Source organism: Sinohyriopsis cumingii, chromosome 3, assembly GCF_028554795.1.
Source record: "Sinohyriopsis cumingii isolate HCF-2022 chromosome 3, ASM2855479v2, whole genome shotgun sequence".
Classification (NCBI taxonomy): domain Eukaryota; kingdom Metazoa; phylum Mollusca; class Bivalvia; order Unionida; family Unionidae; genus Sinohyriopsis; species Sinohyriopsis cumingii.
Genome location: NC_142963.1, coordinates 134,379,473 through 134,394,132, shown reverse-complemented (window position 1 = coordinate 134,394,132; position 14,660 = coordinate 134,379,473). Strand labels below are relative to the sequence as shown.

Here is a 14,660-nt window from a genome sequence, read left to right as displayed (position 1 = left end):
ATATGCATATAAAGAACCTAATCAGTTCATCAACATATGTATATAAAGAACCTATTCAGCTCATCAACATATGCATATAAAGAACCTAATCAGCTCATCAACATATGTATATAAAGAACCTAATTAGCTCATCAACATATGTATATAAAGAACCTAATCAGCTCATCAAGATAGGTATATAAAGAACCTAATCAGATCATCAACATATGTATATAAAGAACCTAATATGATCATCAACATATGTATATAAAGAACCTAATATGATCATCAACATATGTATATAAAGAACCTAATCAGATCATCAACATATGTATATAAAGAACCTAATATGATAATTAACATATGCATTTGCCAAGATCATGTGGTTTCCGTCTAAACATGTTAATTAGGTTTGCATCATAAAGGTCTAAGTTCAAAAGTGCTTTAGACTAATGAAAAACTAAAGTACTGGCTAAAAGTAATTTTCATGAATCCAGGATAAGACTGCATTTTCATTTTAACGACACAGTGTTAAAACCATCTCTGATATTGTCATGTGAGAACAAGACTTTCAAACTGATTGCTGTCACAACCATACTTGATATTAGAACATCATCACTCATATTAAGGATTAACTAGACATTAGAAGTGTTTTGGTGAAAACCCAATGTCAGAATCACCATCCATCTAGCAAAAGCATCAACAAGATTTATAAAATGGCTGGAATGGTAGCCATTTTGGATGTCAGATTGGCCCCATTTTCATTTAAGACCAACTAGGGATGCAATAAGTCTTCTAGTGAAAATCCCATGTTGATATGATTTTCCATTCAGGAAAAATAATAAAGTGGTTTTCAAGCTGGTTAACATGGTGGCCATATTCAATACAAGATCAGCACCATTTCAAGCATCACAACTAGTCTTTTGGTGAAAAACCAATATTGATATGACCAGCCATTCAAGGGCTTGCACTAACAGCTTTAAGGTGACAACATTGCTGGCAGTATAGCTGTCCGAGTGGCATCATTTTCATTTAGGGCAAACAAGACATTGGAATGAATGTTTGTGTAAAGTTCAATGGCAATCCTCCAAGCAGTTTAGGAGGCATAGTTTTAACAAACCTATGCAAAATGAATGTGTGTGTGTGATTTAGATTTTCAACATAGCTTTAATAATTTTAGTCAGATTTCAATGATGCATGCAGTGTGGCAGTTTATAGTGATGTCCAGCACCTGGGCCTCATGCCACAGACATGCAGCATCATGTCCCACCCTGTCACATTATCATGACACCAAGCTGACTAGCCCTAACACTAACCTCTTAATGCTGAGCGCCAAGAAAAAAAGCTGCTAGTACCATTTTTTATGTCTTTGGTATGACTTGGAGATCTAACCCATGACCTCCCACATCCAAAGAGGTGGCTATAACCACAGGAGCTAATTAAAGGACAGATGGTGGGTGGATGATGAACAACAGGCCTTCCCAAAAGCTCTTCTGGCCTATGACCAGTTAAAACTAAAAAACAGAACTTGCTTAGATGGAATTTTTTTTCACAAAATGGAGATAGGAGAGGTAAATATCCATCATAAAGCACCTTCACTTATCAGATTTTAATTGGGCCAATCAGCATAAACAGTCAAAATTACCCACCACCACACTACTAAACTTTCTGAAACAAACTAAACATGAACCTATATATGCATAAAAAAATATGTCCACAGTATCTGTTATCATGCATTTTTGTAAAACAATGCCAACCTGCTAGATGGCTGGACAAATACAAGCATGGACAAAGGAAAATTAAGATGCACCACTACACTTGCAGTGAGGGCAGATCAGATGATATATTTATGCACAAATATTTTCATGACAACACAACACCACTGTACATTCCAGTATAGACATCAATAAGGATGAATATAATGTGGGGCAATTTTTACTTTAGTCATCAACTCTGAATCTGCAGTTGCAGTCCTGATGCTTTTCCTGACCATACTAGGACTGGATGTGGGGGTGTTGTACATTGTTAGACATGCAGACACAGCACTGGCGGGTGTTTCTTTCACCATTAAGACAGCCTTGTGAAGCAACGCAGTAACAGTATCAGCCTGTGACTCCTGGAGCAAGTCCTCTGATACCTTAAATTAAAAGTGGATATGGTCAAAAATTACACTACTAGAGCTTTAAAAATATCATATTACACTCTTCCATAAAATCAACAATGTTACTCTAGTTTTGATTAACTAGAGCTGTTAGTGACATGTCCATTGTACAGGACCCAGCTCCCTAAACTGCCTGACAGGGCATTAAATATATGAACCCGTTTTGTGGAAAAAGTCCAATGATGGGCACCAAGTGTCATCGATATAAAACTGCACGACAACCAACAAACCATAGTAAAGATATGCTGGAAAAAAAAAGAAAACACCTCATTGATAGGCAATCAGGAAGCATAACTCTTCTAAATAATGACACAAAAGGCTGAAAATTAGACTCAAAGGTGTAGCATTGCCTGTGCAGCACAGTATATGCAGAATACCAACCAGCATGTGCATACAATTTCTGAAATTAGAGCCACTGCCACACCACAATTAAAGGTAATTAAAAACTTACAAAATTACAATAAAAGAAAAGAGAGCTCTCTTTAAGAAAGCTTATAGCCTAGCCCATTATGAATAACCATTGTCTAATATGGAAATACAGTGTGCACTCAAAACAAAATATGGTACTGAAACGGATGCTAATAACAGGGTCAGGGCATAAGACATCATTCTTTCAATTGACCAAGTTTGAATGAAGCTAGGGAAAGTCTGAATTCCTGTAAATACAAGATACTTAGCCAATGGAAAACAAAAAAGTCTAATTAACAAAATGTATAAAAACAATCTCAGTTTTGAAACTTAAATTCTTTTTAAAAATAATGTCACACATTATTTAGTTTCTTCTTTCTATGGAATAAAGTGCACATAGTTAATTAAATCTTGACAAGTCATTTATATTTTTGGGCCTGTGAAAAGTAGGTGGGACAAGTGAATTTTCTGATGAAAACAAATTGCTCAAGCATGAGTGTCTTCATATAGCACTATTCACCATCCATAACTTCAAATATTTTTCATTTTTGTACATGTTTATTCATAATGCTACTACCAATAAAGCAAAAGGAAGATATTTTTTTACAAAGTGAATGAAGGAATAAATTATGGATGAAAGAATGAAGGACTACATTAATAAATGAATGACTGGATGAATGGTTGAAAAATCCAAACATTTTTCCATTGTTCTGAAATGAAATTTTGTTGTGATTTTAAAACAATGTAGAAAGGTGTTGAGAAACACAGATGTCCTAAAACTGTGTCTGAAAACTGATCTAAATGCAAAACAAGACTAAGGTACAACTCATGGACAAATGGACAAGATATGCCTCCCTGCCAATCACTCGTATGATGGAATATAAAAATCCATTTTCTTTATTTATAAATTCTGTGCAAGCAATATAAAGCTGAAATTGCCCAAAATAATTCTGTACTTTTCTGCCCTCAACATTGTGTATCATGTGTAAATATGGGTATTACTTACTTGAAATCTTGCAACCTGATTATGTGCATCTCAACATTGCCTACATCTTCTTAATACAAACTTACATACTTTGAGACAATTCAAATAAAGTTAACCATGGGCCAGAACTCCATAAAGCTTTGTCCAAACATGGTGAAAATCTACTCAAACTTGGTTCTTCTTAATGTAAAGCAACACACTATATTTGGTTTTAATCAATAAGCTCTATAACATATTAATGCATCAAAATGAAATCTCATGGACAAAAGTTCCAAGTCAAAAGAAGCCACAATTCCATTAAGATGACATTAGTCTTCTTAATGTAAAGCCTCATACAAAATTTGATTTAAATCCATGAATTCTTTTAAAAGTAATTCATCAGAAAGTAAATCATAGGATAAAAGTCTATCAGGAGTATAACTCCTTAAAATTATGACAAAAAAGGGTAAAATTCAACTCTTGACCATGGTCTTCTTAATCTAAAACCTCATACCAAAACTGTGCATGAATCAAATAAGTCCTTCAAAAGTTACTGACTGGAAACAAAAGATGGACAAACCTGGGTAACACTATATGATTCCTTCAGAGATCTGGAGGGTGCCACGAAAATCATAATTTATCAAATGGTTTTTTTGTTGCTTTTATTAACCATGAGACACTCACAAATAACATTTTTTTTCTTCTTTTCTTCTTGAGGTCATTGTGCAAGATGAAATGATAATCAAATTGTCAAATATAAATTAATATTTGTTGCCACTCAAAGAGTAGTCTTAATGTACAGAACCACTGGTATGCAATTAATGTTACATTATATCAATATCTAATGTTGCAAATAATAAAAAATAAATCATAAATCATATTTTGACCCAAAGAAACAAATTTTTAAAAAAATGAAAATTGTTATACAAAATGCAATACATTCACATTCAAAATCTCAAAGTAAATCATAAGATGCAGTGTTTTCTGAATTGAGAAATTACTTACCAAACTCTCAGCTATTTCCTCAGGTTTATCAATTTCTATATCAAACTTGAATGTAACAGAATTTTTGTTGGCCAATTCAAGTATAGTTTCAACTTCCCGTTCACTCTCCTTGTAACTCAAGATTGTCAAGCAGGGAAACTTGTCAAGGGTTTTTCTTCTCTTGGCGCGAGACTTTCTTCGTTTTTCCTCTCGTACACCTGGACCCTCATTTTCACTATAAAAAAATAGTTGAGACACCTGTGGTTGTTTGCTTAAATAGTATATTGAAAATGTTTCTCTATTCTGTTTAACTCTTTTGGATCTAGGAAAAATTGCAAAAGATATTTCTGTCTGCAATCAGTAGCCACATTAAAATTTATTTTCTTTTACATCTGATTCTGTGATAGATGGCATACAAATATCTGCCACTGAACAAACCTGTTCACCATCACAGAGGTCTATCAGTAGACTGTCCACAATTTTATCCAACTGTTCCTAGTTCATCATTCCAACATGGTCAGCTGACATGAACAACAGCAAGTTTTTAAGAACCTTAAAAAGTATACACAGAGCTATTTTTTCAGTAGCAGATCAACTGATAACAACCCCTACCCCACCGTACCCACAATAGTGCATGAACTGACTGATTCAAGATCACAATTCTTGTTGCATATTTCATTTCTATTAAGAATATCATACATGTTATTCAGTGATCATAACCCCACTGTTTCATTTTACTGAACAAAGTTTATCCCTTCATCAGCCATGCTGGCTTAACATGCAATTGCCTTGCTCATTATCATACAAATGTCTGAAATAAGTATTATAAAGCATTATCAAGCAGTTCAGTTATAGACATGAAGCTAATTAGTTATATGCTGATCTTTGCAGAAAAAGACCTTGCCCATAAAAAATATACAATTAACTACAGACCAATGAGATCACAATACCATTTCACTGATCTGGCCTACATTTTGATGATCCTGGTAAAAGCCCATTTATATTCATATTTCTTTCACTATTCTGTGCATAAAATGCACACCTATCTTTTCCTGTGTGACATTCAGCCACTTTTATTCCTTCTCCAGGATTCCACTCTTTTACTATTGATAGGGTTCATACTGAAATTTCATCAGAAAATTCAAGGGCAAACATTTTGTTTTAAGCACTACCGCATATAAACTTACAAAGACTGTTGTTCATAGCATGGAGAGTGTACACAATTTCAGAATTAGATTTCTCCATTGATTACAATCCTCAATCACCTAACATTAAGATTCTAAGTTTGCTATCTCCTGAATCCAGCCCAACTAAAACAAGAAAATTCGTTATTTTCTGTCCATATCAAACAAAGGGCAACAACTATTGCATATTATCACCCTCTGCCACCTAATCGAAGTCTTTGTATGTGAAATTCAAGCCATCCATTCAAAATTTTGTATTTACTTGGATTAATATCGATTTATAAATAGATGCAATACATAATTTTCAAAATTTTAGACCTCATGGTACATCACTTCATTAATACTAATGTTAAGTTTTGCACATACCATCTTTAGTTTGCACACTTTTATAACAAGTGATATTAAGCAAATTCTAAATGCAGTAAATGCAAGAAATTCAAAACAAGGAAGACAAACATGAGTTCTAGTTGGCATGTACCATATGTACCTCTTCTTCACCTTGCATTATGTGAAACTTGTAGTTTGAAGAAACCTGGTCAGCCATACTGCAAAAATCAGCAAAAGGAAAATGTAAGAGAAGAGCATACAAGACCAGTGCAGATGTACTAAGTATTCATTGGAAACAGAATGAAGTTGTGTGGAGATGCTACTGGCAATACCCACCCAAATCCTAAAATTAAGAGGATGGCACCTTCCAACTATGACATTGGCAGGTTCAACATTTCAATCAGTCATCATAGAAGATGTTAGCCACAAGTTTTTTCTCAGAAATTTAGGAGAAACAAAGTCTGAATCTGGTGGTTCCATTACCTGCAGCCCAGATGACCACCTACACATAATAATAAATTAACACTGCCTCTTAGCTTTTTTGCATTCACCAGCGAACTTTAACACAAAAAGTAAATAATTGTCTTCTTAACCTGAGAGAGCAGTCAGAGAGGTTGTGTTGTTTTAAGAAGGAGAATGCTTTATTATTCACATGAGAAATCCAATCTTTCTTCCTTAGATGGATACCCTGAGATAAGTAGGATGCTGTATTCAAAGGAGGAAGCACATTTTACAGTAAACTGTTTCTCCAGGAATACTTACCCAATCACCCTGCTAGCTAAGCATCATCATTCAGTAGTTCACTTAAAAACTGGTGACAACCTGTAGTGAAAAGGGAAGGTAATGGGCAAGCCCTTTGTCAATTTGATGCAGGTGGTGGTGTGGATTTCAAGCCATTTTTCATTACATGATGGAATGGATATGCATGGCAACCAGTGCATCTGGTGGCGGAAGAACCCGGAAAAATCCCTGGAAAGACCAATTTCACATCGGAAGCTACTGGCAAACTTTCTCACAAACCCATACTGCCTGAGTCTGAGAATCAAACATATCTGGACAGAGTCAATATGTCAGTGATCTCTATATGCATGCACCTGGGACCACTTGACTAACTAGGGTCCCTCTATGTAGTTCAGAGAAAAGATAAATTTTTATCTTTTAGTATGGCTGGATTCTTGAGGTAACAGGCTTATAATTCCTAATGTTCATGTGCTCCAATATGTATTCTCTAAAAACAACAGTTTTCCACATTTTTGCAAACAAAATACTTAAAATTGATATCTCTTGTTGACATTCCATTCTTACTATGCTTTTTACACTTACCTGAAGAGATCACTGCACTATTACTCACTGATCTAACTGATGTTACTTTAGCTCTAAAAGTCTCTAGTTATCAGCTAAGATCTAATGCACAAACATTTTCTGCAGAGTTGCTAGACCATGTATATTTTATACTTGGCACTAGTATTATCAGAAAACATCTTCTTCAATTTTAACTAAATAAAAAATATTACTCAATTCTACAAGTAATTTTCTAAAGTTTTAAGCAATTTTAGTTCCAACAATGCCAGAAATACACCTTTTTTATTTACTGTCGGGTAATAAAAATGGGTCAATGGAACTTCTTCAAATAAGAAAAATGATGATACAGGTCATGCACCTTTTTGTCTTGCAGGAAGTAAAATGAAATAAGATCATCAATTCAGGTCCCACAAAGGGACTGATGCTCTACCAAGCAAAAAGAATTTCCCAGAATTCAAGACAAGGCCAACTGCTAAGTGCTGAAACCATCTATGATACTCTTCAGCAATAACAAGATTTTTAAATTAGCTGCTGTGGTGAATATGTTGGATATCAGATTAGCAACATTTTTATTTCGGACCAAGTAGATATCATCACAAGTCTTTTGGTGAAAAACACTTTGTCAATAAGACCAACCAAACATAGAAACAATAAGATTTTCAAGACAGCCAACATAGCAGTCATACTGGATATACAACTGGCACCATTTTCATTCAAGATCAACTAAGTATCATAAGAAGTCTCCTGGTGAAAATGCCATGTTGATATTGCCATCCATTTGGAAGAAGTGGAGATAATATATTCTAGATGGTGATGCCACCATGACCAGTAGACCTAAAAATCACCTTCCTAAATTGATTGCATTTTTTGGCTGCCTTCCTGTTCAACATATACATGTTGGCACAAGAATTCTTCATTTCCTGTACAGATGTTTTTATTGCAACATTACCTCTCTCTATTGGAGTGACAGGATTCCTCCTGAATGGCAGTAGCAGACTGACTGCCTATCAAGCTGCCCACTGATGGGGTTGGACCAACAGGCACTGGAGGGGCACTGGAAGGAATAGGCTGGGACATTTTGGTCTGCATCTGCTGTGCTGATGCAATGTCTAGAGGGCCAAGTCCTGCTGCCTGTAATAACACAGCAAACAATTTGCATGACTTTTAAGACATTGCACATGTATTCTACTTTATTCATGTTAATCACTCGTGTGAAATAGCGTGCAATTTCTAAACAGTGAACTTGATACCATTCACCTAACTGATATGAAAGCAAATTCATATATGCACTGAAACTGAGTAGTATAAAAAAATGTTTGGAGCACTTGGATGTCCCTGTGTATTAATGACTTCAGAAACTAATATGCATATTTCCACTTTCATGCCAAACTATAAATTGGGTTAGTAGGTCAGAACAAGGTTTCTCTTTTACTCACTTTTGCCCTTCATTTTCATGAAAGTGAATCATGGTTGTATTACATAACGTTATTATTGTGAGAAAAAACCTTGTCAACATTATTAAAAACTGATGCCTGTAATTACTTGTTTTGGATATAACTGTAAATCTGAACAAAACAAATTTGCAAACAGCACAGAAATGTAGCCATTATTAAATTATGCTTTCTATGTCTAGTAACTGCTAAACTATACAGGGAGATCAAGAAAGCATGTTAATGACTATTATGTCAGACACTGTTATCTATATATGGAAACAGGACAATACTTGATGGCAAAACAACATTATTTGTATAAAACTTCAAGTCCTCAATGCCAGACTTTTTCTGTCATGTCCAGATGTTTCTGTCAAGTTTCATCAAATTCTATTCAGTGGTTTAGGAGAATCCACTTAAATGTTTTTTTCCCCACTTTTAGCAACAACGGCTGTAAATAATTGCAGATAGGCCTCATTTGTACAAACTTAAAGGGTATTTATACCTGGCTGCTTCCCGTTACATTTGGTTGAATTCTAGTCAGCTGATTTTTGACAATCATTTAAAGGTTTGTTTGTTGGCTTGTCTTTTTTTTTTTTTTTACAACAGTGACCAATTATACAAACTTGAAAAGTCAGCCTGTGTGGATGCTTTCCATGAAAATTCTCAAATTCATTCAAATGTTACAGTGAAGTCATTTAAATTTCCTTTTAAACTATTTTTAGTAATAACAGTTATGTTTGATGGTGAATGAGCATCATGTATACAAATTAGAATGTTCTTAATGTCAGGATGCTTTTTCAGCTTTTGGTTGAAATTAGTCCTGTAGTTTCTGAAAGTTTGCAACAAAACTTCTGAGACACTTTACAACTCATGTCAGCTGCATGCGAGGCAATAGAGCTCAGCAGACAGAGCATCAGACTCAATCCAAAGACACCTGGCTAGGCCAGTCAAGATCGGCTGTCACTGTGCATCCCCAGAAAGGCAATAAACTCAATTTCCTTGGCTTGACATGGCCAATATTGTGGTAAAAATATAAAGCTGTTGGAAATTAGCATAATAAACATTGGCTGTTTGACACAATCACAGCTATGCCACAAGCTCACTTACTCAAACTACATCACAAGCCAGACAACACAGAGTCATTAATATAATCCACTCTGCCTAAATGTCAATGCAAAGACAGGATTTATACACAATTTCATATACACCACTCCCTCGATAACTCATGCCCTAACTTGAGCTATGTTTTTGGACCCCGTTGTGCACAAGTTGTCGAGGGAGAGGTGTATACGAACTCGTATTTATGAAAACTACATAACTGACATCACATGTTTTGTGCTGGAAACAAAACAAAAAATTAGTGGATGGGTAGTACTCAGAAATGAAAAACAACATGAATACTGAAATAGATGATCTATGCATAGAACTTCTGGACCACTATTGTGTCTCACAAACACACACCCATACACGCAACATACATAAACATGTGCATGCACACACACACTCTCATAGAGATATCTTAACTGTTTGGTTTTTTTAAAAGCTATGCTTCAGAAACAAAGGATGAATGATCAATGGATTGATGAACAAAATGACAAAAAATGTTGAAAATCATAAAATGTATAAATTGTAAATACTAAAAGACATGTAAACTACTAGTTTAATATATGTACTAAGTTTCAAAAAGATATTGTGAATAGTTGGGGAATTGTGCTATGAAAATAAAAATGTGAACCATGGAATGGATGAAAGAAAAAAGAAAAGAAGACATGAACAAAATATAAATTAAAAACTGCAAATGAAAAACTGCAAATAGCAAAAGGCATAATTACAATGCTATTAAAATTATGTATGCCAGCTCAGCTTTACCTTTTCAGGCAACCTTATATTCTTGCCTCAACAATTTTTGAATTCACCAATTTCTGGAACAGTCATGCTCAGTAATTAGAATTTTGACTTCTATTGTGCAGAAATACGTCTGAAAACATGGTCCAAAAGCATACCATAATTAGAAACTACATTATTCACAAAAGCTGAACAGTACATCATTCATTGCCCAAGTGGGTGTGATATTGCTCAATTGGCATACATAACTTCACAGTTCACCATCTGACTAAACAGGCATATGTGTTACTGTAAGAACACAACCATAAACATACTATTTTAGTATAGTCTGATACAATTTGCTTCCAAAACTAAAGGCAACATTAACATGTACAGATCTCACTCATAACTGAAGTTATCTAAAATCTTGATAACATAAATCTATTTAACAAATTTTATTGAAATTTAAGCTGTCAAAAGTTTAGAAAGCCTCTATTGGGTACCCATTGATGCTCATAATCGGTTATCAAGGTACCCAATTCAAAGGGAAATCATATTAAACATGTACAAACCTGGAGTTAAGCCTGCATTCTTTTAAAAATTACACAGTATCTGATTTATACTGCTAGCTAATGTCATCTCAATATATTACATGCCAGAATTAAATCACATATGAAAAAGATACCTTTATTTTTTTCCATTAATCTGGTTCTGCAGCTAGTCAAAATTCTTAACAAAAAGGGCAAAATCCATATGGATTAGAACCAAAATACATACCCAAGTACCCCAGTATCTGCTGACAGCTTTAATTGAAATTGGATGAGAAATGCAAGCTCAGCTAACACTTTATTAATATGACCCAGACCTCGCTCATTACAGAATCCAAGACCATGATGATATAAGCTTATTTACAATGTGGAAGCAGAAAATCTAATATCGAAATTCAGTCCCCAGCATAATTACAAGCTATGTCAATCAGATGTAAAATTATCTCCCAAGTTTATCTTGCTCATATCAGTCATCAAACATACTGATCTAAGACATGTCTGATCAAAATCTGAACATAAATAAAATTGCTACAGTTTTAACAAGTTCATCCAATCAGACGCAAGATCACCTCATTACAATGTATACTCACTTCAAGTCATTTTTTAAAACAAATGTTCAATTCAAGAAGAGGAGTTGAGTTTAAAGTACAAATTAAAATTAGATGAATCCACGATTCACAGTGTATACACTATACTATCAATTAATAAATATGTTTTCAATCAACTATTCACATCCAGAAAATGCACATCTGATTTGGAATTTGTTTATGCAATTCATTTAATCACTACACAATACTTGTTCCTAAATTCAAATCAATTACAATAGCTAAGCATGAAATTAAAAAGTACTTAACGCAAATTAAAGTGTCCATCAATGCTGTTTACCGGATGTGTTTACTAGTAAATACACATTTTTTGCTTCCCTTGTCAAAGTCTGAAAAACCCATAATTATACTGTACTGTATTTTAATTAGCTGTAAACACTGTGTGTTTTATGTGCAATAAAGCTTATTTGATTTTATTTTTAATGTGTGCTTCATTATTAGTCACATCTATTTCCTGAAGACATTTCCAGTTATTTTTGACTTGCAGGTTGAATCAAAAGCCCTAACTTCCAAAGGCTGCACCACTTTGTATGGAAAACCAAAGTGAGGAAAAACTTACAATCAAATGGCCTTTTAAGTGAGTATATACAATAATATGCATGGATCTTGCACGATTTTGTATTTCTTGCAAATCTGACCAAATCTGGAGCATACAGCCAACAGAGTGGTAACAAGTTTAGCCAATCAGATGCAAGATCACCTCATTAAGTATGAGCTCACTAATCTTACTTTTAATGTAAGATCTTAGTTATATAAACCCATTTTCAATCTGATCAAAACTTTATCATAGTGGTAACAAACAACTGTTGGCAAATGGATGAAAGACAACAAATTAATGATGTACGGCAATACAGTAAGTTCACTCGGCCTTTAGGTCAAAAACTAAACACAATTTAAATTAACAAAATAAAGACCCAGGCAACAATGCCTAGCCTGTGATCAAAGTATTGCTGTAAACATGAGAACTTTACCCAACTCACAAAATGTTAAGGGAGCATGTTTTAGAAATGAATGGTCTTGGTTTCATAAGGTATGTGTGTATGTGATTTGGATTTGTAATGTAGCTTTAACAATTTTCCAGTCATATCGCTATGATGTCTGCAATGTGGCAGCTTATAGTGATGTCTAGCACTGAGGCATCATGCTGCAGACATGCAGCATAATGTCCCACCCATTCACATTATCCTGACACCAGGCCAACCAGTCCTAACACTAACCTCTTAATGCTGAGTGCCTAGCAAGGCAGTTGTAAGTACCATATTCACAAGTCTTTGGCATGACTGCCACAATTTGAACCCGGGACCTCCAGCATCTGAGGTGGATGCTTTAACCTCTAGGCCATCGGAGTGGTTGGTTTCATAAGGAAAACGGTATCTTAGATGGTTGAATGCCAGACTCATAATCCAAGAGTTATTGATCTGATAGCAACCCAAAGGCAATTAGCTCCCATTTGCTCTGCATGATATAACCAATATCAATCTACTTTATTAAAAGAACATCAACACCAAATACCATCCAAAGTATAAACAAAATGCATGACAGGAGTTTAGGAAATAATAATAATAACCTAACCAAACCCTCGACACAAATTTTCTATGACTGTGACCCAAGATCAAAGGGACAAAAGCATTTGGTATTAGCAGCATATTTCATCTGAAATAAGAATAAATTAACCAAGAAGTTCAGAAATGAAAGTAAATTAAACATATTTAACCAAAATATTAATACAAATCTTTCTATGTTAATGACCTTGAGTCCAAAAGGAAAGCAAGCATGCCACGAAATGAATTCTTAGTTTCATAATAACTAATACCAAGTATGGAACGAACATATTGATGTGTTTTAGAAATATCAGCAAATGAATAAACTTTTATGCTTGTTATTCTACAGCAAGGTAAAAGGGGCAAGTGATTACATCAAAGAACGAATGGTCTCCGCTTTATAATCATTCATGCCAAGTAGACCACTCTAGTGGCCCATGTGGCTAGAATGTCTGCCTCTGATGCAGGAGGTCCAGGGTCCAAACCCCAGCAGTCATAAAAAAGACTTATAAAAACGGTACTAGCAGCTGCCTTGCTTGGTGCTCAGCTTTAAGAGGTCAGTGTTAAGACTAGTCAGCCTGGTGTTAGGATAACTCAACTGGGTGGGAAATAATGCTACATGTCTACGACATAAAGTCCCAGTGCTAGGCATCACTATACACTGCCACTACAGATGCTGTAGTAATCAATAACACTGGCTCAACAATACTCGGCAAAAAAAAACTTCCCTCTCTACAAATAAACAAAATATTATCACTAAGCCATTCTTACAGTCACTGTGAAATACACTGCCTACGTTTCTGCATCAAATAGGTAAGACAACAGACCTAAATTGAGGAATCTCCTTTACAGCATACAACCCCCTTTTGATATGGGGGTGTTTTAAGACTGCTCCTCCTTCTTTTCAAGTTTTAAAACCATTTGTCTTTTACTTTTGTTTCCTCCTGTTATACTAAATGAATGGTAATGATACGCTGACACAGGAGAATACTGCTCATAAAATATTCACATGGAAGACATGTTACCCATCATGCTGCAGAGAAAGACTACATCTCTATAATGATATGAATGTCATAGACCAATATATTTCTGAGAACAGTATTCTTCATTTGGAAATTGCTACATCGGATGCCTGGAAAAATATTTTTTTAAACATGCATGGGTTACAAGATATTACTATCAAAGGACATTACTACAACGGAAGCAATAAACACTACATCAAGAGCTTTGTTATCCCTTAAGCAACTAGTGTACTAAATGACCCAAAATTCAATACAGCATCAACATTAAGTGAGGGATCAGTGTCAGTCGCTTCCCCTAAATTCAACCGGAGTGATAATAGAACAATGTTGTCCAGCATTATATCCAGATTACTTCCTGCATCTTCTAATGTCTTATGG

General features: G+C 34.8%; 1 protein-coding gene across 1 annotated transcript in view; it reads right to left on the bottom strand.

Annotated features, from left to right (window-relative positions):
• The window catches only part of LOC149803904 (uncharacterized), a 61,357-nt gene that overhangs the window by 27,010 nt on the left and 19,687 nt on the right, over positions 1-14,660 (bottom strand). Inside the window, exons 8-10 of the mRNA XM_089954000.1 lie at positions 8,259-8,440; positions 4,518-4,731; positions 1,919-2,116 (exon numbers count right to left, since the gene is read on the bottom strand). Of these exons, the coding sequence (XP_089810126.1) occupies positions 1,919-2,116; positions 4,518-4,731; positions 8,259-8,440 (594 nt within the window). The remainder of the gene's footprint in view (positions 1-1,918; positions 2,117-4,517; positions 4,732-8,258; positions 8,441-14,660) is intronic.